This window comes from Sciurus vulgaris (assembly GCF_902686455.1).
Source record: "Sciurus vulgaris genome assembly, chromosome: 15".
In the NCBI taxonomy this organism is placed as follows: Eukaryota; Metazoa; Chordata; class Mammalia; order Rodentia; family Sciuridae; genus Sciurus; species Sciurus vulgaris.
The window spans coordinates 70769793-70793001 of record NC_136476.1 but is presented as its reverse complement, the minus strand read 5'-3'; the positions used below and the strand labels follow the sequence as shown (position 1 = coordinate 70793001).

Sequence of the window (23209 nt, the reverse complement as noted above, 5' to 3'; positions counted from 1 at the left end):
TGGGTCAGTGCTGCAGGATGGCCCTCGGCCAGTGCCTGGCCCAGGCAGGGTGCAGTCTGTCCTCATGCTGTGGTCTCCGCGCTGGCTCCTGACAGCAGCTCGGTGCTGTGGGGCCTGTGAGGGCTCCAGGCCTGACGATCCAGACACAATCCTCTCCTGCCCCCTTCCAGGCAGTGCCGCCACCAGGGAGCCACAGGGACCGTCTGCCACTGATGCCCTCCGATGTCCCTTGTGTGGTCACATCAAGTCCCTTCCAGAAGGAGATGGCCCAGGCTCAGGCACCCCTGGTAGGGACAAGTGCTCAGTGTCTGCTTGTGTCCAGACTCCAGCTCTGCTTGACCTGGGGACCGGGGGTGAGTCTAGTGGAGCGGCTTTCCTAGGGGCCCTGCCCGGGAGCGGGGAGGGGCCACGCCCACCCTCGGCGGAATATGCCAGGCGGTCGACGCGTCCCGGCCCCTCCCACAGGAGCAGAAAAGGCCTCCGCCAAGAGAAACGCACCTACGACTTCCAGCCCCAAGCAGAGGAGCCAGCGGGCAGGCTCGCCCGCACGGCCACCCCCTGGACTGTGGTACCTGGCGGCCGCGCCCTCAGCACCGGGTCCCCCGGCCTTCGCCTACGTCCCCTCGGTTCCCGTCATGCCTTATCCGCCAGCCACTGTGTAAGAGCCCCCCCTCCCCCCACTGCTCCAGCCTCTGAATCACTGAGGAGCCTGCAGGGCACAGCTGTGGGGGGCCGAGCAGCACGGCTCTCCTGGGGCCCGTCCCAGGTGGCTGACCGCTGCCTCCCCTGGCGCTCTGGGAGTCACTCGGCTTGCTGGGGAGGAGAGTGCTCGGCCCTGGGGGCCCAGCAAGGAAGGAGGCTGGCCAGAGGGAGACTGCCCCGGGAGTTCCTGGGGGCCTGGAACCCTAAGGTCCCCTAATTATCCTCCAGGACGGCCATTTCCTTGTGGCCAAGCAAGCAATGAAGACTCGCTTGTTTTTTAAATAGACTTCCTGTTTCAGAACAGTTTTGAATTTGGGGGCATTGAGCAGACCGCAGGGAGGTCCCTCGTGCCAGGCCCTCCCCACAGCACCGGTTCCGAACATCTTAGGATGTTAGTGGGGTATGTTGGTCCCCAGTAGGGAGCCGGAATTAGCAATTAGCAATGGTGGTTAACCAAGTTCATGGCTTGTTCAGAGCCTTTGTTGGTCTTCCAGGGTGCCGTCCAGGATCCCCTGCATTTCCTGCAGCCCCTTAGCTCCTCTTGCTGTGGCTGCTTCCCAGACTCACCTTGTTTCTAGGCAGTGTGGAGGTGCTCCTGCCAGGTGTTCTGGAGGACGTGTTACCTGCCAAGAGGGCAGAGAGAAATGGGGCTGAGCGGCGGGGGCTTTGAAGTCAGGGAGAGCAGCTTTGGAATCCCCCCCACTCAACATGGCAAGGCTGCCTGCTCTGAGCCTCGATTTCCCCTATAGTGAAACGAGCCAGTCAGGGTTCAGTGGCCTTGCTCTGGGCAGCAGGTGCCTGGGCAGTGAGGGCAGAGTCACTATGCAGGATGATGCTTGAGGGGAGCAGATGCCCAGGTGCCGTCCACCCTGGGCCTTCCCAAGGAGGCTAGCCTGTGCTGGGTTTCTTGCTGAACCAGGGGAGGCCCCTAAGGAACCTTCCCCCCAGCACCCACCGGCACGCTCAGGGCCTGGCAGAAGCACATGCAAACACCTGTTTATGTGCCTACTTGCTGGGCGGGAAAGGCTTTGCCTGGAACTTGGTTGCCCTCTGGGTCTCCTTACTGCTCCTGAGGCTGTGTCTTTTCCAGCCAGGCCTGTGGGGACAACTAGGCAGGCAGGCAGCAGCTCCAGACCTGGGTGGGACATGGGGGAGGGGAAAGGAGTTAGGGGCCAATGGTGGCCTCTGAAAACGGCCTGTGGTGAGGATCAGGTGAAGGAACCACACGCTGTGCTCCTGATGTGGGAGGAGCTGGGCTCAGGACTGAGCATGCTCAGTGGTGCACATGTGCTTCAGGAAGCTCTTGGCCTGGGCTGCCACCTGCTGGCCGCCACCCACAGCCCACTGCAGAGGCTTTGCACCCACAGGGTTTGTGGGGGCTTCTACCCTAGGAGGCTTTGGGGGCTTCTTGGGCCAGCTGGTCATCCAGGGAGCAGGCAGGGTGTGGGGAGCTCCCCAGAGGCAGGAGTGCAGCTGCCATTCCCTTGGCCCGGCCGCTCACCAGCAGGCCGCTCCCTGACTGGCGCGTGCCGGAGATGCTGGCCTCAGCTCTGGGCTGCCTCCAGCTACCCTTCCCCCTGCCCCTGGGCCTAGGAGCTGACCATGATAGAGCACCTACGTGGCCTGGCATTGCGAGCTTTTTACTTGACTTCCTGTTGGCTCTGCCCTCGGCGGCAGCTGACTGTGGCCATTGTAGGGGGGAAATCAGGCCTTGAATGGGAAGCTGGCCAAGCAGAAGGACCAGGGTTCAGGGCAGGCCGGTTCCACTGGCCTCTGCTCAGGTGTGGTACCCGGTCCCTTGGTCACTCAGCTCCTCTGAGTTTCAGCGCTCCTGCGGTACTGGGTGCCAAGGGTGCCAGCCTGGCTCTGCGTACTGGAGGAGGCCAGCGGGTGCTTACCTTCCCCAGCAGTGCATGAGGGACCCAGTGGCCGCCGTCCCCCAGCACTTTGCTGGCCATCTTCCCCCTTGCAGCCCTCCGGTGGGTGCTGAGTGCCCAGCCCCGTGCTGATGCGCGCCTCCGCCTCTCCCCAGGTACTATGCGCCCACCGCGCCTACCTCAGCCCCCACAGCCTCGCCACGGCCAGCCCAGGGACACCGGCACTCCATCCAGCTGGACCCCGAGGACCTGGAGGAGCTGCACGCGGCCCTGAACCAGGCGGTGCAGGCCGCGGAGGACGTGCGCTCCACCACCCGGCGGATGACTCGCTCGCTGTCGGCCGACCTGCGCCAGGCCCGCAGCCCGCGGGGCGCCTGCCTCTTCTGATTCCCTAGAGGCTCTGAGACCAGGAGGGGCGGGCAGCCCCTGCTGTCCCCTCCAGGAGGTGGCTGGAGCCCCTGATGCCCAGAAAGCCCTCCGGCCCCTCCCCAGGAGTGGAGCGGCACCACCTGGAAGGGGGACCAGCTTCTCAGGGGACCGGCCCCATCCAGAGGTGCTGCGCCCACGGCCACCTGCATCCAGGCAGCCTCCGCGGGACTCTCCTGTCCTGCGCTTGTTCACCTCCAGCCAATAACATACATCTTATATCCGGATGGGCAGGAGCTTTCTGTGCTGGGAGTCGCCTGGTCTTTGACCTCTTAGAGGGCTCTCTGGAGCAGCGCTGTCCCCTCCCGTGTCCAGCCACCTCTGGGAAGGGCCTGGTCAGAGGCCTCACTCCAGTGACGTGGTCAGGGGGGCATCTGTGGACTGTGGGACATCTTGGTCATGGGCCCAGGGCGACCTGCTCCCAGCTCCTTTCCTGGTTGCGGAGGCCTCTCCGGTGGGCCGGCTGGGCTGAGGACAACTTCAGAGGGCCCAGGAAGCCACCGCCAGTGGCTCTCCGCACCTCGTCCCAAGACCTGGGCTCTTCCCAGGATCTCAGTGCATCTGACTGGTGACCAGCCACCGCCAGGCCCCAGGTGGGGGCCATGAAGCCAGGCCATCTTCTGTTCCCCACCCCGTAGCAGCACATACCTCGGCATTCTGGAACATGCGTGCGTGGCAGATATTTGTATATTTGAGGCATTTAAAAGTCTATTTTCGTTACAAGAGTAAATGAAGAAGAATGAATAATGATCTAACGAATAGAAAAGACGACCAAAAAGAACCACAAACATTCCCAAAACTGCCTGCGTCTGTGGTGTGTGTCATGGATTTGTGGTTTCTGAAGTCAAGTGTGTGGGTGAGGGAAAGTTTGAAGCCCAGCCATGCCCTCCCCCAAGGGACCTGTGGGGCGAGCGTTCCCTGACTCTGCTGCCTCCTTCTGTGGCCTTCTGTTCCTCCAGCTTTCCCCCACCTGTCTCAGAAGCATAAGCCATAACCCTTGGCTGTCCGGCCAAGCCTCTTTGTAGTGAACCCAGAGAGGTCATGAGACACACACAGCAGAAGCCCAAGCCTGGGCTCTGCTTCCAGTGCTCTGTTCAGTAGAGAAGCAGCTGCTGGCTCCTGAGCCCTGCTAACCTGACCCGAGCCCCACACAGCCCACCCACGGGCCTCCTGCCCACCCCGCCACACTGATGGGCAGGGACGTTCTTTGGCCTTTGCCTTCCGCCCCCCCACCTCTCATGTCTCCCCGCCCTGCCGGTCAGCGCCCATGTCCAGTTCAGGTTTGAGCAGATCCTCTGCAGCCTTGGAAAGGCCTGTCCCTGGGAGACACTGAGCTGAAAACCTCGCTGGTTCTGGGCCTCCAGGGGCCAGAGGCCGTCCCTTCCGCTCATGTTCTGGGGGCATCAGGAAAGGGGGGACTAAGCCGGGGACCCAGGGCAGCCTTCCCAGCCTCAGTGCTGTGGGCCCACCAGTGTCCAGCTGTTGAGCAAGGGGTGCTGTTGCCCTTTGGGAATGGGGGCAACATGGGCCTTGGCTGGGGGCTCAGCGCTGGGCACGGGCATCTTGAGTTGTCACTCGGGAGAGCTGGGCAGCTGTGTGCGGAGACGGTCTGAACGGCCCGGCCCCAGCTCTTCTGCCAGCCGAGGGGTCTGCTTCCCTCCTGTACCCGAGGCCGTCCAGCGTGAGCTTCCCAGCTGCCTCCTGCAGGACTCCTGACCCCGGGGCTCGACTCTGTTTGTGCCACTCAGTGGACTCTACCTTGGGCGGGGCTCTCACTCAAGGGCTCCACCTGAGTTTGCCAGGGATGTGAGCTGGCTTCTGGGGGCCTCATCTCCAGGTGCCATTGTCCTCTGGGCACCCTGAGGACTCTTCGCCCAGCCCCTCCAGCCGAGGCCTAAGTCCTCCATGTCACCCCTGCCTGGCCCAGGCAGGTGCTAGGATGTCCACTGCAGCCTCTGCCCGCTTTCTTGCCTCCAGCCTCCCAGTTTGGCTGGGCTCCCTGCATGGCGGGGTTGTGTGCCTGAAGTAGGGGCCCTGGCAGTGAGCACCCCAGGCCTGGGTCCCCCTCCTGCCCTCCTAGTCCTCTGCCTCCTGCTCCTCCGATGTGCACCCTCAGGTTTGCAACCTGCAGCGGTAGCAGCAGGTTTCTGCAGCCCCCGATCCTCCTGGACGGGCGCGGTTCCCCTTCTAGGAAGCCTGCCCGACTCCCCCACTGCGGAGGAGCCCGCTGAGCCAGGCCCCCAGACCACGCCACCAGGCGCGTGTACCTGGCTGTTCCACCAGGCGCTGGGGCTTAGCCAGGGCCCTGCTCAGGGCAGGCTTGTCCATCAAAACATGAGCCAACATCAGTTTTCTACCAACTTGGTGCTGAATAGCACTCTCATATTTCATTGGCCTGAACAAGGAGGTGTTGGTAAACAGTAATAATACTGTGTACCAGTTGATCCCACCCAATTCTGTGTCCTTAGTGCCAGAGCAAAAAAAAAAAAAAAGAAAAGAAAAAGAAAAAGACATGAGCCAGCGCAAGTCAATGGACAGAGGCCCAGCAAACTGTTCCAAGCAGAACCTTTACTGATGCAGAGAGATCCACAGGAAAAGGGGCGCGGGGGTGCGCGGCTCCCAGGCCTCAGGGGACGACCCCCGCCAGGCCGGCTAGGGCTCCTCTTCTGCCTTCTTCCTCTCCAGCTCATGCTGCTTCTGCAGCGGCTCACACACGTCCTAGGAGAGAGCAGGGGCAGCTCAGTGGCTGCAGGTGCAGGGGCCTGCTGGTCAGGGCACCAGCCCCTGCTCCCTGGCTCCCCAGCTGGAGGGCCTGGGCGAGTCCTTCCCTCTCTGAGCCTCAGCTTGCTGAGCCTAGAGTAGGGGCATCTGCTGAGCACGCAGGCCCTGTGGGGGCCCTGATTTGCAGATGCAACAGCTGAGACTGGCGGTGGCCAGATGTCCTGTTGAGGTCCCCTGGCCCGGGAACTGGAGAGGCGGCTGTGGAGCGGGTGGGCTGGCTCTGGAGGCTGCGTTCCTGAAACCTTTCCCAGGGTCCCCACGGCTGGTGACCAGGGGAGAAAGGGTCTCAGGTGGCAAATGGATGGCAAGGTCTAAAGTCTCCTATGTGTCCAGTCGCGCGTCACCAGCTCATCAGCTCCGTGATTTTGCAGAAACGGCCAGGCAGGTAGCAAGGGGAGCCTTTCCATCAACACGGGGTCAGAGGAACCTGTCAGGCAGCTGTTCCCATGCACAACCGAACTCGGGACTGCGGTCCTGGGCTCCATGCAGTTTGAGGCAGCTTGGAGACCAGGACCCCAACTCCCCATTGCATGGGTGGTAGATTTAGGGGGCAGGTAGTGCCTGGGGCGTGGGAGGTGCCCGCGATCTCTGCCTCTCCCCTGTGCCTCTTGCCTCTCCCACTGTCCTTTCAAGACCTCCTCTCCACTCCAGTGCCCACCTGGCTCTCCATGGATGGTTTCCTCCTGGGCTCTCATCTCCCACCCACGGTCTCTGAGTCTCAAAGGCAGGTTCTTAAAATCAAGGGAACTGCTTTGCTGTGCAGCCGTAGTGGGCAGCTTTCCCTCTCTGGGCCTCTGGGGTTGCCCGAAATGGGGCCACTCCCACCTGGTCCCTCACGTTCACCTTTTTCCAGTCTGTGTAAATGACCTCTGACTTGTTCATGCCCTTGCACACGAGAGCCTCGTGGAATTCCTCCAGCTGCTCGGGGGTGGCCTCGGGTTTATCAGCTGTGAGGAGTAAGAGGCAGGCTGGGTGAGGAGACTCGGGAGCGGGAGGCCAGGCGGGGCTGGGGTTCTGGGGTGGGGGACCAAGGGAGGGGCTGGGGCGAGGGGGGACTGGGGCGAGGGGGGACTTGGGCTGTGGGGGCCCACCGTAGAAGGACAGCCCCTGGTTCTTCTCGTTGTCCAGCGAGAAAGCCAGAATGTAGGTCCTGGGGTCCCTGAGGAGCAGCAGGTAAGCGATGTGCTCTCTGGCGCCCTCTGCAGGAGAACGGGATCTGGGTGAGACGACGGCAGTACAGGCCCAGCTCACAGCCGGGGAAGCGCTCGATGGACATGGCAGGTTGAGAGCCCCATGCAGATGGTGGCTGCCAGAGTCTCTGTCCTCAAGTCACAGATGAGGGAGACGAGACGCTTAGGTCTGCTAAGTGGAACCAGTTCCGTCCCAACAGCTCATGTGTCCTTACTCTGTGCCATCTCTGGCGATAGTGGGGACATGCATGAAGTCATCTGCCCAATGCACGGGCTTCCACCCTTAGCTCCCAGAGAATCTTAAAGGGTGCTTAAGAAAGAGAGGAGGTCGGGTGCTAGATTTGGATTTGAATTCTAATTCCAAGCTGTGTGATCTAAGGGAAAATGCTCGATGTCTCTGTTCTCTTTCCTCACCTAATCCTTGTAAGTGCCCTCTTAGGGTTATTTGTGAGTTGTAAATGGGTTAATTTCATAAAGCACTTGAAACGCTGCCTGTGTTTATTGCAGTGCCACAGAGATATCAGGAGTAGCGCTGACCCAAGTTTTCTGCACCCAAAGTCCCCAGGGCCTTAGTCACAGCCCTCCTCCCTGGGCGGCCCACGCCCTTCCATTGCCTCCCCGCTGAGGTCTGGCCCTCACCAAATTTGGAGAGGGTCCCATTCTCTCGCCGGACTTTCAGGTAGCTGGAGTTGTAGACGCACCGGTCCCCTCTAAAGCCAGATGGAAGGCAGTCAAGAGGTGACAGTCCCCACCACAGGGCAGCGGCAGGGACCATTGGAGGGTCGAGTCAGCTGTCCCCCTCCCCAGTGGGAAGGGTGGCCGGGAGGGGAGGGGCTGCCCGAGGTCGGGGCCCCGAGTTGGGCAGGAGCGGGTGTGGGCTCACACGCTCTGGTACTCCTGGAGCAGAATCGTGTCCGCTGTCAGGTTCGGGGTGAAGTAGAAGAAGGCCGCCTGGATCTTTTGAGCCTCCTGCTTGTACTCAGGGTCCCGAAAAACTGAGCCGATGTAAAACCACTTGCCAGAGAGCTGGGGAGGGGGCACCCGCAGGGGTGGGACTTGGGCAACAAGCCTCCCCCTGGTGGGCCTCGCATCTCGGCACAGAGCTGTCCCTGCCGAGGGACTTTGCCTTGGAGCTTCTGAGTTTGGAGGCGCGGGGAAGCCGCCAACGCCCCAGGGCTGGTCAGAATCTCATCCCAACACCCAGGAAAGAAAAGGGCATGCTAGGAGCAAAGGGCTGACCCCGTCCAGTAGGGTCAGAAAGGCCCAGAGAGGGGAGGCTGTTGCCCCTGGCACCAGGGCCAGGCTGGCCCCAGGCACTTACCCAGTCCAGGGTGGCGTTGGTGATGGGTTTAACCGTGAGGTTGGCACACGCCGGGCTCTGAGCCTCCAGCAGCGGCAGGAGGCTCAAGACGGTGAGGGCCCAGAGCAGCGCCATGCTGAGAGCAGGAGGCCCCTGGAGCCAGGCAGCGCAGGGCCTTTTAACCAGACGTGGGCGGGTCACTTGGAGCAAGGGTCAGCCCAGGGCTGTGGCCCAATCCTGCCAGTGCTTGGGAAATCCCCCAAAGCTGGTGCAAGTCCCACCTCCAAGGCCAGGACAGTGACTTCCTCCCCTGCAGGGCCCGAGTCCAGGCCCTGGTGGGTGTGGGGCTGGGGGAGCGCACTCTTCAATAGGGTCACACCCTGCGGTCGCTCCTGCTGCTGCCCGGTTCTTACCCCACAGACTGGAGTGGATCCAGCCGTCAGTCAAACGCTGTAGGCAGCGAGGCTTCCTGGGCAGTGTGGGATGGCAGGCACTCAGGGAGGGCAGGGGACCCACGGATGGAGTGCCAACTTCACCTGACACCAACTGTGACCCCCACCCGCAATCGAGGCAGGGACTTCTCCAAAAGGGGCCACCAGGGAGGGTGCCAACTTCAGTTAAGGCATTGCCTGGGGTCTTCCCCCAAAGAAAAAGCAGGGGACCATCTCCCCAGGGACCCCACCTCCTGCCCCTGAAGCAGGCGCCCCCTCTTCTCGCCCACACCCCTCGATCCTGGGCTAGCGCCACGTTCTGTACACATGGCGGACTGAACAATTCCTCTGCTCGCTTGCTCTCCTACCTCGTGGTGCCAAATCTTTATCCGTGGGAATAAGCAAGCTCTCCCCAACAGCACAGGAGTGGTGTTCCGGGGGCTGGCCAAGTCGTCTTCTTGCTCAGTTCACACAGGGACAGTGACTTGTCACGTTTCGGCGTATTTGTGGTTAGAATTTGAAGGAGGCACACATTCTCATTCCTCCCTAAATTCTAACTTAAGGACGCCCTTGCTCGACATCCGCAGCGTTGCACGTTGCACTTTTTCCCTCTGCTCTTGAGTATGGAGGGGCCATCCGAGAAAGACAGGCGGGCCGCATGCAGTACCTCCTGTGCATGGCGGCGTGTGCCAGAGGAGCCCCGAGTTAGAAATCCACATGCCCCTCACCGGGAAGGCAAGAGTGGCTTCTTGATGCAAAGCAGCATCACCCGGCAACAGAAAGACCCAAACTGCTAGTGCCGGTAACCTCGCCCACGGTGCGGCCCCAGGGCCACCGTCCGTCTGGGGCCCACGCCACCTGATTCCACCTGCAGCAGCAGTTCCAGAGCCAGACCCTTCTGCAAGGGTGGTCTCGGGTGGCGGTGGCCTCGGGCAAAACCGTGACCCAGAAGGGCCTGAGACAAGTTCCTGAGGTGGGGGGAGTCCAAATTGTCTCTGCGGCTGTCCCTACATAGGGACGCTTGTGACAGTCACTGAACCGTCAGCCTAAAATGTGCGCATTTTATTGATTCTAACTCAGTAAAGTTGATTCTGAAAAAAACAACCGTCTTCCCCAAACAGAGACGGCAAAGGCAAGACAAGGCCCGAGCCAGCTGCGACTCCAGCCTCCGGCCACGCACAGGAGAGGCTTTCTTCGCCTCCTCGTCAGAGCGGGAAGCTCCCCTTGCTCTCTTCCTTCCTTAAGTTCAGTTTTAAATTTTTTTTAACCTTTGCCGGTCGGCTTGTCTCTTGGCTTGGCATCGTTCTAACCTGAAGCTTGGGGGAAAAAAACCAGCCTGGCGTTGATCAGGGAGACGGCAGGGAGAACGTGCGGGGTGTGTCCAGGAACCATGGCCCGTGACAGGGACGGGAGTCGGGATGGGGGTGAGAGGCCGGAGGAACCGGGCTGGGGAGTGTGCTGATTCCCAGGCTGCTGCAGGGCCATGTCTACCTGCGGGGTAGGACACGGTGGCCCAGGAAGAGGGGAGGCTGTAACAGTGGCCCAGGGGCGAGAGGAAGGACAGGATCAAGAGACTGCTGATGGCAAAGAGAGACTGAGGGTGCTGTGGGGCAGCACCGCCTTAGACCTGGACTAAAGGGTTCCTGCTCAGCACCAGAGATTTAGAGGCAGGGCCCTAGAGTGCACGCTCTAGTGCCCTCCCTCTCTCTCTCTCTCTCTCTCTCTCTCTCTCTCTCACACACACACACACACACACACACACAATTTATTAAATAACACTCAGGCCCTCTCTGGGCTGCTGGCCTGCTGCTGGCACTGAGTGGCCCGTACCCCTGTGCAGCTCTTTGACCACCAGCACCGTCAGACCCCATGGAAACAACTCTTTACCCCTGGCGCTGTCCCTGACCAGCACACCACCATGTCTAGCTGCCCCAGTGCTTTGTGGGTGCTGCTGCTGCTGGTTTGGGGGCACAGAGAGGGTCAGAGCAGACCTGGAGGTAAAAGAGAAGACCACTAGGTCACACTCGGATTCCTCTTTCTCAGCACCGACGCAATACATTCTTTCATTACCCACCCGTGTTTTCCCAATAATACCGCAAGTTCCTTTTCTCAGCGTGTGTTGGGGACAGTTTCCTGAGTTAAAAATAGGCGGAATTTGCAGCTGTTGCACAAGGTAGCTGAGAAAAGTTTTGCATTATTAAATCATTCCCATTATTCCTGAATCTGTGGACAGGAGCATGGCAGGCATACTCAGCGTGAATCAGATGCTTGGCACTGGCCACCAAAGGTTGACTGCTAGCCTCTTGAAATGCTTTCAGTTGTACAAACCTTTTGGACAAGATTTAAATATTTAATTAATTGAATTCCCAAGGCTTAAATTTGAAAATGTCAACTTTATTGATCCACTGTCAACTCTAATGCTTAGGTGCGTAGACCAACATCTATGAGCTTCTATTTTGGTTCAGCGGCAGAAATCCAAGGGGTGGTTCACGTAGGGGAGGGGTGATCACAGGGAGGCCCGGCTCCCCAGGAAAGCCTATGAGTAACTGCAGTGCCACCCTGGAAAGGAGCAAGGGTCCCCGATGTCCTCACTGTTGGTCAGGCTGCCCTTCCGGGGTCTCACTCTCCACCCAAGCGGTTGACTAAACGGTTCCTCTAAGTGTAGCCAGTAGCCACCCTGACACAATTCAATTCTCTCCTTCTTCTTACATCCCTGCGATTCTTAAGGGCCTTTACAGATCTGGGTTCTTGGTCAGCCCTTCCTAACCTGTCTCTCCACTGGGCTTTGGCATAATGTCAGAAGTTCATGGGAAACAAAGAGAAAAACTGTCTGCTCTCAGGGCAGTCAAGAATGGTGGTGAAGCACCCCCTGGGCATTACCATTTGCTAGCTGTGTGACCTTGGGCAAGTTACTTAACCCCTCTGTGCCTTAATATCTCTACCTGTAAAATGGAGATAATAATTGATCTGACTTCATTCAGTTGTTATGAAGATTTAAAGAGTTCATATTTGCAAAATGCTCATTACATGAAACAAACTTTCTTCTAAGGTCCACTGATAGAACTGTCACCCAACTTTGATGTCAAGCTGGGGTGAGGAGGAAAGAAAGCCAGACTTCGGCACTGCTTGCACACTTCAGTGATTGCAGCTTATATTCTGTTTTTAAAGGCAGCAAGATGCACCAGAGCCTAATGCAGGTTGGAGAGAACAGGACATTTCCCCATTGTATTGACAGCTCGGAAAGGTGAGATGACCTGGTAACAGGCCACACGGCAGGTGAGCGACAGGTAACCAGGGACATGCACCCATCTGAAATGATTTCTTTCCTGAAAAAGCCACTTCACACCTTTCTCCACCAAGGCCTCTGTGGAGCCCCGAGTCTGAGGATCAACCCGCCCCACCTTCCACATCAGCGACCACAAAGAATCGTGAGCAAAGCCCGTGATCCTAATTAGAAAGGTCTAGGGACTCTGTCTGGGCTGAGGAAATAGTCAAGACTTGTTCAAGCAACATCTGATGTGACCTCTTTAGACTCAGCTCCCGCGTGGGAAAAGCCAGAGTCGTCCCACAAGGCCGTTGAGTGTGAGCGTGTCACACTAGTCCCGTACCAGGATGGTGGGCAGCCTGCAGAAATTGCAGCTTGGTCACCCGAGCGTGCCATTGTCGGGCTGAAGCATGCGAAGCTGGATTCCCCGTGCTCATCTGACTATTCTGCGACAGTAGCTGCTCCCAGGCTGGCAGGCAGCGGGGGCCGCATCTCCATTTTGCAGAGAGAGAGACTGAGGCCCAGAGAGAGCAGGAGCCACCTGCCCGATGCCCAGGGCTGAGCCCCAGGCAGGACGCCAGGCCCTCTCCTCCCACCAGCCCCTCCCCTTCTCGCTCTCCTTCCCTGGCTTTCCCAGAACGGGGCTGCTGGTCATCGTGGCTGGACAGGGTCCAGGGTGCACAGAGCTCGCAGGGCCACCTGGGCTTTCCCCTGGCGTCCTGACACCGGGTTGTGCAACAGGAGACTGGGAACCGTGGGCACTGCCGGTTGAGGGGGAGCAGTCTTCTGTCCTCACCGCCTGCTCCTTGTCCCTGCTGGGAAGGCGCTGGCCCAGCTTCAGTGAACTCGCTGGCCAGGTCGCAGGGCCCGCGGATGGGCACCGACCGAGTGTGAGTGTCACAGCTTTGACGCAGCCCCCCGCCTTTCCCCTCTGGCCCCACTCGCTGGCCTGCCCCAGCTCTGGGGCGCTGACTGGGGTGCACACCTCTGTCCTGCCCACCCCGCCCGGCCCCACCAGAAGCCACCCAACCGCTGTGCTCCGGGGCCCACACAGCGCACACCCAAGTTGCCAGCCCCAAGCCCTGCTCCTCTGTGCAGGCCCACGCCTCTGTGCCTCAGACCCCCCAGCCTCCCCGCACACGTGGGTGCCGCTTGTGTTCCCAGCGTGCACATGAGGCCTGGCCCCTCCAGCTGCGTACTCTGACTTAGAGCCACTCAAATGTGATGGCGGGCTGTTCCGGAGCCCAGCGTCCCCACACGACTGGACACGGAGAAGGTGCCTAAGGACTTGTCAGGGAAATGCAGAGGGTTCCTTGAGCAGGTGGGACGGCTTTCCCGGGCCTTCGGGCTGTGACTCCAGCACTGAACCAGGCCCCTCTCCTGCCCTCTATGGGGAAAATAGGCAGCGACAGGACTCAGCCTTCCCAGCTGGGAAGCCTGCTTCAACAGCTGGCTGGCAGCTGGAGGTACGAGCATCCGCAGATCGCAGCCCATGGCTGAGGAAATGGGCCCTTCCTGCTCAATTTCATTTCTGATCATCAGTCCAAGAAGTGAGAAGAACATTCTCTCCATTCCCAAGTGTTATTTTTACTTTTTCCTGTGCTCGGAAACCTTTCAACCGTAGGAAACAGTACAGGGCCACAGTACTGGGTCTTCAGGCGGCACCAGAACCTCCAAGGGGCTGCGGGGCCCAGCCTCGGGGGGTGTGATTTTTCCAGGTTTGGGGTGAGGCTGAGAATCCCTGGTTCACACAAGCTCCATTGCCTTTGGGTGGATGCGCCTAGCGGTGCGGTCAGCGTGCTGGGTTTGAATCACAGCTGTGCCTGGGCCTACCCTGTGACCCCAAGCTCTCCTTTGGGCTTGAGTTGCCCTCTATGCAAAAGGGTAGTGTGTCCTGGATGTGGCAATTGTGACGGGTTGACATATTTGGCTCCATGGAAATGTTATGGGCCAGGCTACATGGGCAATGGCTAAACAGACTCCATTTCACCCTGAGACTCCATGTTACGTAGGAAATGCTTCTCCCGTGGGAACACCCACCTGTGTACCCATCAGTTGCTTAGCATAGTTGGCAACACAAAATGGCAGTTCTTATATAATGTAAAATTATTCTCTTTTGGATTCCTATTTTTCTTAGACAATGTACCATGTCAGCAACAATTGTCTAGATGTTAGTAACCATTCTTCAACTTGCACCCAACCAAGGTCATTTTGACCCACTTCCCCTTCTGCTTATGATTTAGAGCTCATGATCACAGCAACAGACACATGTGATCGATGTACTGACTGGTGGTATAAAAACCCCTTGCAACCCTATGGTCGAGGCTGTTCTCCCAAGAGCCATTTTGGGTGTTATGTGAGACAGTCAGCTAATACAGACTCTCAGATTTGGACTTCTCCGTGGTGACGGTCTGTTCTTCAGTTGCACCCACAACAGCCATCCCTGTGCCTTCCAGACCAGGCACCCCACTCTGTGTGCAGCTCTTGGGACCTGGGCAGGGCGCCTCTGGGGCTCACAGTCTGAGGCAAGTGGCGGGAGGAGGTCCGGGAGACTGAGCTGGGTGTGGAAGCTCAGCGCCGGCTTTGGAACCCTCAGGTCACCTGTATGAACCCAACTGCTCGTGACTTGTTCTTTCTCCTACATGAGGAAGGTAGGAAAATTCTGATCCATCCACCTTCCCAGGGAAGGAGGAGAGAGTTAAAAAAGAAAGAAATCTGAACCCAAGGGTCAGGAGATGTGGATTCTTGACAGCCAACCCAGAACAATTTAAATTTAAGATAACAACTTTTTCCCCCTTAGCTTAAGTATATTGCAAATATTACATGGAGCACACTTACACTGAAAAAGTTATTTATTTTTTATCTGAAATTGAAATTTATTTGAGCACCTCTTTTGGGGGGTGGGGTATGGGGGACCAGAGATTGAACCCAGGGGCACTTAACCACTGAGCCACATCCCCAGCCCTTTTTTTTTTTTTGTATTTTATTTAGAGATAGGGTGTCGCTGAGTTGCTTAGGGCCTCGCTAGGTTGCTGAGGCTGGTTTTGAACTTTCAATCCTCTGGCCTCAGCCTCTCCAGCTGCTGGGGTCACAGGCACGGGCCACCATGGCCCGCATACCTTGCATTTTTATTAGCTAAATCAGGCAGGTCTGTCACGTACTTCTACCATGGCAACTGCTTCTGCAACTTCTCTCAAGAATCTCAAGGAGATGCGGCCCAGACAGACACCCATCCACCGACCAGCAGACACACAAGTGTGTTCTAGCCATAGGGTGTGGGTGCAGCTTGACTCGGCTGCAGCCATCTTCAGTCACCACCACCAGGTGGCCCCTGCGCACCCTTGTGATGTTTTGCCTGCAAAGCTTCCAGCAAACTACAAACAGACAAAACCATTAGAGAGGTGCCCGGAGCATTATGGCTGGTCCCTGTGCCAGGACCGGGCCTGGCTCTTTGATGTAAGCTGAAGATAAACCAGGTACAAGCCAGTTAAGATGAAGTCACTTTTGTCCCAACGGATATACACACCCTCCTGCTGACCTGAATCGCAGGGATCTTACTGGTCTCACTGCTGCCCGGGACAATGCTTCCGTCAGCGAGTCCCGGGTGAACTAAGCTAGGGGCAGGCCCAGACCTGTCTTCCTCTTTCCTTATGCCGTGGTGCCTGGAGCCAGTTGTGTACCCTGGGTTGTTCTAGAACAACGGCATCTTGTGTGGAAAAGGAGTGAAGTACTGATACATGATACGGCATGGATGACCTTAAAGACATCATGCTGAAAGAACACTGTGTCACCAAAGGCCACCTATTGTATGATCCTCTCCACACAAAATAACCAAAACAAACAAAGCCACAGAGGCAGAAAGTCAGTTGGTGATTCTCCAGGTTCTGTGGAAGCAGGAATGGGAGTAACTGCTAAATAGGTACGGGGTTTCCTTTGGGGCCATGGGAGTCACGGAACTAGGCAGTGGCCACAGAACACTGAGAACGTACTGTCATTTTGGTGAAGTCTGTGTTACATGTATTTTGACAAAAAAAAAAAAAAAAAAAGAATTGCTTTTGTTAACCTTGTTAACCTCAGTGTATGTCCCCCCGACGCCTTATGGGCTGGATTGTCTTCCCCAAAAGATATGTTCAAGTCCTGAGCCCCATCAGTACCTGGGACTGTGCTCTTCCTTGGATGTCTTTGTAGACATGATCAAGTTAAGATGGGATCATTAGGGTGAGCCCAAGTCACACGCCTGGTGTCCTTATGAAAAATGTGAACATGGAGAAACAGGGAGAACACCTCCTGACCTCCAAGGAAAAGACTGGAAGCCAAGGAATGCCTGGGTACCAAATGCTGGAGGGGAGGCCTGGGGGCAATTCAGCGCCTGGCACGTGCGCTGGCCTGGGGTGGGTCCCTCGTACTGCACACACTGATACTGGAGGAGGAGGAGGAGGAGGAAGGCAAACAGGAGGAGGTAGATGGGGGGCCGGAAAAAGAGACGGAGGAAGAAGAAGAGGAAGAAGGACGAGGAGGAGGAGCATCCTTCCCTAGGGGATTTGGAGACAGCCAGGCCCGCTGCACTTTGATCTCCTACTTCCGGCCTCCAGAACCGGAAGGAAGAGGCCGTGGGCTTTAGGCCCCCACGTTGGTGAGACTGGTCACCACATAAGCCGGGCATCCTCTGAGCGTCTGCCCTCCATCACGCGCTGGCAGAAACTGCCCACCCAGCTTTGCAAAGAAGCACATGAGCACAGACCATCGTTCCGTTGCCTCAGTTTTAAATATTTATTTAAAATCCAGAAGGGAAAAAGGAGGGGTGGAGCCCACTGGGGTTTCACCGCGCTGACATTTGGACAGAGAAAAAAAACGAGGACAGCAGGTAGACCCAAGATGGAGACAGGGCCAGCGGAGCCTGGCGGCAGGGGGACACAGAGCTCTGAGATGGGGCCCCAGCAGTGACAAAGCTGCTCTTCCCTGGGGCAGCGAGGGATGTGGGGGTGAGGTATTAAATGATGCGAACCAAACCCAATTCCCAAAGAGACACGACTTTAGAGATACACAAAGACCTTCAGAGAAAGTTCCCCCTTCTATAAAAATAATTCCATAGATAAAATAAAATAACTTCAGCTCTCCAATCCAGGCCCTGACTCATTTGCTGATAGGATCACAGTGAATGCCACCAGCACGCAGGTGGCCAAGATACCCAGAATTATCCCTTTCTCCCCAGCCTGCATGGACGCCTGGAGCTAACGACGGTGGGTTTCTGCAGGATTTAATAACACTGAACAAGCAAGGATGACGACTGGACTCGGGAACGGGCTCCTGGGAGGGAGAGCCCGGGGACTTCCCCAGCTGTGTGAGATGGTGCAGTATTTACATTCCAAGGCTAGCCCGGCCACGCTGCCCTGGGAACCTGTTTCTTCAAGGTCAAGGCTGCTCCCAGGGCCTCTCTGGGGCAACACTCCCTCCAGGACCACGGAAGGCCCCGGCCAGACACTTTGTACAAGACAGACATTTCCAAGTCCTTAAGTTAAAGGAAATCGCTCTACTTCCGGTTTCTGGTCGGGTTTTTCTTTTTTCGTTTTCTTCTTTTTTCCTCCTTAGCAGATGACTGGACAAGCATAAAGATGATGCTAGGAAAATCGAACAATTCCCCAAACTTTGTCATTTGGAGGACAGAGAATGATGTGAACCACGTCCCACATCAGAAAGTTTCTTCAAAGTCTGTGGCAAAAATAGTAGCACCTTCAGAATCTTAAATAAGTTTTTTTTTTTTTTCCTTTTCTTCCTTTAAAAAAAAAAAAAAAATCACATACACTACGAGAGACGATTGTGAGCACCGGCGATTTCACAGTGGAGGTAGCAACGGCGGGTACCCCCAGCCCCAAGGATCTCGCCTTCCTCACCCCGGCTGCTCCTCCTCACCCTCTCACCTCTTCCCCAGGTGAAAAAATAGTTAACACACCTTCTTTTGGTTTGTTTAAATAATAATAATAATATATATACTTCTTTCTTTCCTTTTCTCCTTTTTTCATGTCTCCTTTCTAATATTGCACATCAAAAGCTCCCTGGCGGGGGCCAGCTGACAAAATGCCCCCTTCCCTCGAGTTGGCCTGACGTGGGGCTCTTTGGACTAGAAGCCGGGGAGGGAAGCCGGCAGCCGCAGAGCTGGAGACGGCCCGGGGCTGGCGGGCGTGGGCTTGGCTTGCTCTGCTGGCTCTTTGGTTGGTCTTGGGGGCTGAGCGGTGATCGGCTCTTCCTAAAGACACCCGTGCCCCCCTCCCCGGCTACTGAGCAGACAAGATCCAGGGGCCCCCGGAGCAGAGCAGAGGGGCTGCCTCCCCTGGGTCACTGCCCCTGGGCACCCTCCCCTCCCCTCGCCTCTGCCTCCTCCCTCTGCCACGGGGCCAGAGGAGCCAGGAGGCCAGAGGTCAGAGGAAGCACGCAGGTCCAACTTCGAGGCGGTACTGCTTCCCTGATGAGGCAGGAGGGAGGTTGTCCACACTGACAATGGGCAGCTGCTGGGGGTCCTGCGTCCGGAAGGTGAAGAGCGTCTGGTGCCAGCGGCCATCGTGGACCTGTGGGCAGAAGGCAGGGCGTACAGGGACCCGAGTGCTTTCCCTCGCGCTGGGGCGCATCCTCCCGGGTCTTCCCCCAGCTCCAGGGGCGCCGTGCTACCTCACAATAGCAATGACCTGTATTTACACACTTACATTGCTCCTGTTTTTTATTCTCATGAACACCACGGAACTAAACCTTTGGTGCACGTTCTGTATTGTTTCCCTACGGAAAAGTCTAGAAGGAAAATTGCCTGACCAAAGGATGGGTACCTATGTACAGTTTGAAATATATATTGGATATACATTTATACACACCAGCTTTCTGGAAAGTTCTACCAATGTCGTTTCTCCAATCTGTCGGCACAGGAGTGCTGGTTTCCCCACATCCCCACTCTGACTGTGTATTATCGGTTTTGTTTCACCTCGTAAAACTGGTTTTTATCTTTGGATAACTTTCTGTCTCCCCCTCCCCCGACAATCCAGCAGGTTTGGAGCATTTTTAAAATGACCGAAACTATTCAGAGAAGAAATGAGCCCGGCAAGGGTGGGACGGGAGAAATATGTCCTCTTTCCAGAAGCCTTGCAAGTAAGACAGGCTTAGAGTTAAGCCAGCGCGGGATGGAGCACACCAGGGAAATGGGTCAGCGTGCAGAACGCTGGCCTTCCTTATCCCACGTCATGAACACGCTGCCCCTTGTTACCGGCTAAAAGATGGAGGTCTAAAGTCCACCTCCGTTTTTGTGCTTAGGGTCAGATTGCATTGTTTTTATACGGAAATGCCAGTGTCTTAACGCCATTTATCAGAAAGGCCAAGCTTTCCCCATTCATCATTTTGCAAGGCCGACTTTGTGACACATCATGTCCACACACAAGCCCCCAAAGAGAATTTCACTGTAATCATCAGGGGGCGGGGGGACACAAAGGCATCTTGCAGGCAAGCATCTTCTCTATTAGTCTGCATAACTTTTAGCAGCCCAGATCTAAAGGTGCCCGGAGGAAAGTGAATAAAAACAACTTAAGAAATTGCTCTAATAAAAGCAGTACATGAAAATAAGTTATACATAGCATGCTGCTATGGTACAAGATTGTTAGACATAAAAAACAATTTTTTTCAAGCAAGTTTTCCCCCATCCCCATGCAGAGTCCCGGATGGGCTTCAATGATTACCTTACAGCCGTCCACGGACACCTCCGGCCTGAACTGGCCCCCAGCTTCAAAGATCTGCCCGTTCCAGGCCCGGAAGCGCACGGCCTGCTTGGCTGGGGTGTGCCCCGAGGTCTCCTGCCACACGGTCATGTTCAGGCAGTGGATGGTGATGTGCTGGGTCACCTCGGAGCTCAGCAGGTGCAAGAAATTCATCTGGACCCGGCTGACGGCAAACTCAACCTGCGGGGGAGATGGGTGGTGAGGGTGGGGTGCAGCTGTCTGCAGCCCTCAGAGCTCCAGCCTCTCTCTGGAAAGGACAAGGATGAGCCCTTTCCTGGTCCGTGTTCCCCAACCCAAACGGATCCCACTTGGAAGACAGGGAAACAGGTCTGTGTGAGCCGGTGCCACAGCCCCTTGGCTGCATAAGGAGAAAAGGCTGCCTGAAGCCAGAGCAGGAGGATCTTGCCCAAGACAGAGAGACATCCGGCCAGCAGAGGAAATGACAAGTGCTTTCTGAAGCCTACTTCCTGAGAGGCTGTGCGGGGTGTGGGTGCTGCGGCAAAGGCAGAGCCAAGAGCAGCAGGGTAGGACTTGCAGCGTTCGCAGGCACCACTGACATCCAGGGTCTTTCCCTGTGCTGTAGTTTAGGGAAGTGTTCCCCAGAGGCCGTCGGGTTGAAGGCTTGGCCACCAACCGTCAGGAAGTGGTGGAACCTTTGAGAAGTGAAGGCTAGTGGAAGAGAGGCAGGTCACTGGGGCTGCCCTTGAAGGGGCTATTGGAACATGGCCCCTTCTGGTCTCTTTTTTGCTTCCCAGCCATCCCGAGGAGAGCAGCTCTGCTCCCACCATGATGCCCTGCTCCACCACAGGCCCAAAGACAATGGGGCTAACCTACCACAGACTGAAACTCTGATCCTGTGAGTCAAAATAAGTCTTTCTCTTTATAAGTTGTGTACCTCAGATATTTTGTTACAGTAACACAAAGCTGACTAACACACCTGCCATGCTTTCTGATGAGAACAGCAAATGCAACAGGCAGTCACCTTGCCAACTCCGGCCTTACCCCTCTGCAGGGCAGGCTTGCCATGCAGCCCCTTAACCTCTGAGTCACAGGGGAGCGCTGTCTGCAGTAGCCACTATGGCCTTGCTGGCCTGTGAGCTCCGGCTGCAAGGGCAGCAGCAAGTCTGGCTTCCTCACACCCAGCACCCTCACACCTTCCTCACACCCAGGGTCTGGCACCTGTTGAGGACTTGAGGATGACTTGTTGACCAATACACTGCATCCCTTAGAGATTCTCAAACTCCAGGGGTGGCACGACCAGCAGGACGCACCTTTGAGAGCTTCCCAGGGGGTGGGGCTGGTGGGATAGGATGCCAAGGGCTCTGGGGGCCCAATCCCCTGCAGCCAGAGCAGTTTCTCACTGTGCCATGAATCACCCCCAAATGTGGAAGGCTGCAGACCCACAAACTGCAGAGGGGAACCCTGGGAAGGGAGGGTGATCACCCTGCACCACCTAAAAAGCTCATTCCCAAAAACAGGCATGTGGCAAGCAGGCATTGAGCAGGAGTTCACGATTGCATGTGCCTGGGAGGAATGTTCCAGAAGAGCATCACACTTATTTGCTTCATGCTGATTGCTCATGGTTCTGAGCCAGGCCCCGTGTGGCTGGCGAATTGCTCTGTTTCACAGAAGAGGCAGAGGAGTGTACGTGGAGGAACCTCTCCAGAATCACAGTGGGAAAGGACTGGGAAACCAGGTTGCTCTAACCCATCCCCAATGCACAGATAGGAAACTGAGTCTCAGAAAGAGGAGGTCTTTCTCAGGGCCATGCGGCAAGATGGGCAGGGCTCAGAACAGCACTTGGGTTGGCTGTGGCCCAGGGCAGGGCAGGGGCAGGGAGGGCCAGCCTGGGGAGCAGAAGAGCACCTTGGAGGCTGTGATGGGCTTCAGACACGTCTGTCCACCGTGTGTGAAGTTGCAGGAGACTTCAATGGTGTCAGAGGAGCAGCCGAGATTCGGATCCACCCAGTAGGTGCCTGCAGACAGCGCGGGATGGGGGCGATGTACGGACCTGGGGAGGAGCCCAGCTCTGGTTCTGCAGAAGACTCTGCACCTGTGACCCACTGAGCCCCACTTGGGCATAAAGTCAGGGTGAGCTGAGCAGAAAAGGGATTCCCCAAGCCCCAGGATGGAAGGGAGCCTTCTGGGCAGAGTCACAGCTGGAGAAGCCCCAGGGAAGGTCCCATGTGGAGCACTTCCTATGTTGCCACTGGGGTGTGTCCGTCTTACAGAGGAGGTAAAGCCACGTGTCCCAGGAGTGGGGGGTCATCTGTTGATAGCTTCCTCTGAGGCCCAGCCTCCTCCCAGGCCTTCCCAGGCAGCCAAAGGCTCAGCACAAAAGTGGGACACAGGCCACCCAGTCCCAGCTTCCCGTGCAGAGGAGGGGAGGGGACTCAGGTGATGCCACGGTGGGCCCCGGCACAGAGACGGGAGTTGAGGGAGGTGTAGACAGAAGGGGGAACCCCTGGCTCACCCGGGAAGCCCTCCTGGGACTGGGTTTTTTCTAACAGAGCTCTTATCTCATTGCACTGAAATGGTTGTCCCCAGCTTGTGGGATCTGTGGCTCTGGAACAGTGGGACCATTCTGCTGTGTACCCCACAAAACCCTAGACCATGAAGTACAGGCCTGGCATACTGTGAGCTCAGCAACTGAGTAAGTGACTGTCCATCTGTCTGTCTCCTCAAGGACAGAAACTTGGCCCAGACATGCCGAGAATCAGGTACCCCATCTGCCCCAGCTCCTCCTGGAACTGCCTCATCCCAGTGCCACCAGCCAGGGCAGGAAGCCTCTTAAGCCCCTGCAGATGCTCTCACCATCCGCCATCTTCTGCTCACAGTCCATGAGGTCCCGGCAGACCCGGGCGGGGTTCTCCTTGGTGCCCAGGGGTGTCTTAATGCTCTGGATGAGGTTGCTGAGGTAGTGTAAGGTTTTGAAGATCTCCCCTCCCTGGTCCAGCACCAGCCGGTCTGGATAGCTGTAGCCCTGTCGCAGGAGAGGCATGGCCATTGGTCCCTCAAGTCCTGACCCAGCCTAAGGTCCTGGCACCTGCGACCTCACACCCTCCCTAACTGGGAGAGCGCTGAGCTCCCAGGCTCGTGGCTGGGCCAGGCTGGGTCTCTTTCCATTTCATAGATAAAGAAATGGGGCCAGGGATGAGTGGCAGGGCGGGGATGGGGCTGCCACCTGGGCTCAGATTTGAGGCAGCGCAGGAGATTCCCTGTTCTCCAGCACAGGAAGTGCAGAGCCCCCAGGAGGAACGAGGCAGGTGCACAGGACACTGAGGTGCGGCCTGTGAGGGAGAGTTCGTGGAGGAGGAGGTGCCGACGGTGCTCCCATGCCCTGCAAGGCTCCCCTTGGTGGGAGCAGGAGCTCCTGGGAGGCACCGAGACACACAACTGAGCCAAAAGACACGAGTGCCCGGGGAAGGACTGCAGCTTGGAGATCTCCAGTGGGGGGCAGGGGTGGTCGGAGTGCTGGGGAGCAGG

The 23209-nt window shown here is 57.2% G+C and overlaps 3 protein-coding genes across 16 annotated transcripts in view; 1 reads left to right on the top strand and 2 right to left on the bottom strand.

Annotated features, from left to right (window-relative positions):
* AKNA (AT-hook transcription factor) overlaps positions 1-3068 on the top strand; it is a 44564-nt gene extending 41496 nt beyond the window's left edge. For 12 of the 13 annotated variants that reach the window (XM_079113871.1, XM_079113877.1, XM_079113879.1 and 9 more), the window contains 3 exons: positions 171-353; positions 466-658; positions 2735-3068. In XM_079113871.1, the coding sequence (XP_078969997.1) occupies positions 171-353; positions 466-658; positions 2735-2966 (608 nt within the window). In that variant the 3' untranslated portion in view covers positions 2967-3068. The remainder of the gene's footprint in view (positions 1-170; positions 354-465; positions 659-2734) is intronic. The other variant, XM_079113872.1, reaches the window with a different exon arrangement.
* Positions 3069-5553: 2485 nt separating this feature from the next.
* Positions 5554-8460, bottom strand: ORM1 (orosomucoid 1). The gene is made up of 6 exons (XM_079113655.1): positions 8298-8460; positions 7860-8002; positions 7616-7686; positions 6878-6985; positions 6630-6733; positions 5554-5723 (listed from the first exon to the last, which is right to left on the bottom strand). Exons 1-6 carry the CDS (start codon positions 8409-8411, stop codon positions 5658-5660), a joined length of 606 nt encoding a protein of 201 aa, XP_078969781.1. The 5' UTR covers positions 8412-8460; the 3' UTR covers positions 5554-5657.
* Positions 8461-16718: 8258 nt separating this feature from the next.
* Positions 16719-23209, bottom strand: part of COL27A1 (collagen type XXVII alpha 1 chain) — a 127180-nt gene continuing 120689 nt past the window's right edge. For both annotated transcript variants that reach the window (XM_079113622.1, XM_079113621.1), the window contains exons 58-61: positions 22538-22706; positions 21590-21699; positions 19685-19903; positions 16719-18535 (exon numbers count right to left, since the gene is read on the bottom strand). In XM_079113622.1, the coding sequence (XP_078969748.1) occupies positions 18389-18535; positions 19685-19903; positions 21590-21699; positions 22538-22706 (645 nt within the window). In that variant the 3' untranslated portion in view covers positions 16719-18388. The remainder of the gene's footprint in view (positions 18536-19684; positions 19904-21589; positions 21700-22537; positions 22707-23209) is intronic.

Coding starts and splice junctions, on each gene's coding strand:
- ORM1 (XM_079113655.1), bottom strand. CDS start 8,411: ATGGCGCTGCTCTGGGCCCTCACCGTCTTGAGCCTCCTGCCGCTGCTG. Junction 7,687..7,859: donor CTCCAGGAGTACCAGAGCGT/GTGAGCCCACAC, acceptor ATCTGGCTTTAG/AGGGGACCGGTGCGTCTACA. Junction 5,724..6,629: donor TTTACACAGACTGGAAAAAG/GTGAACGTGAGG, acceptor GCTCTCTCCTAG/GACGTGTGTGAGCCGCTGCA.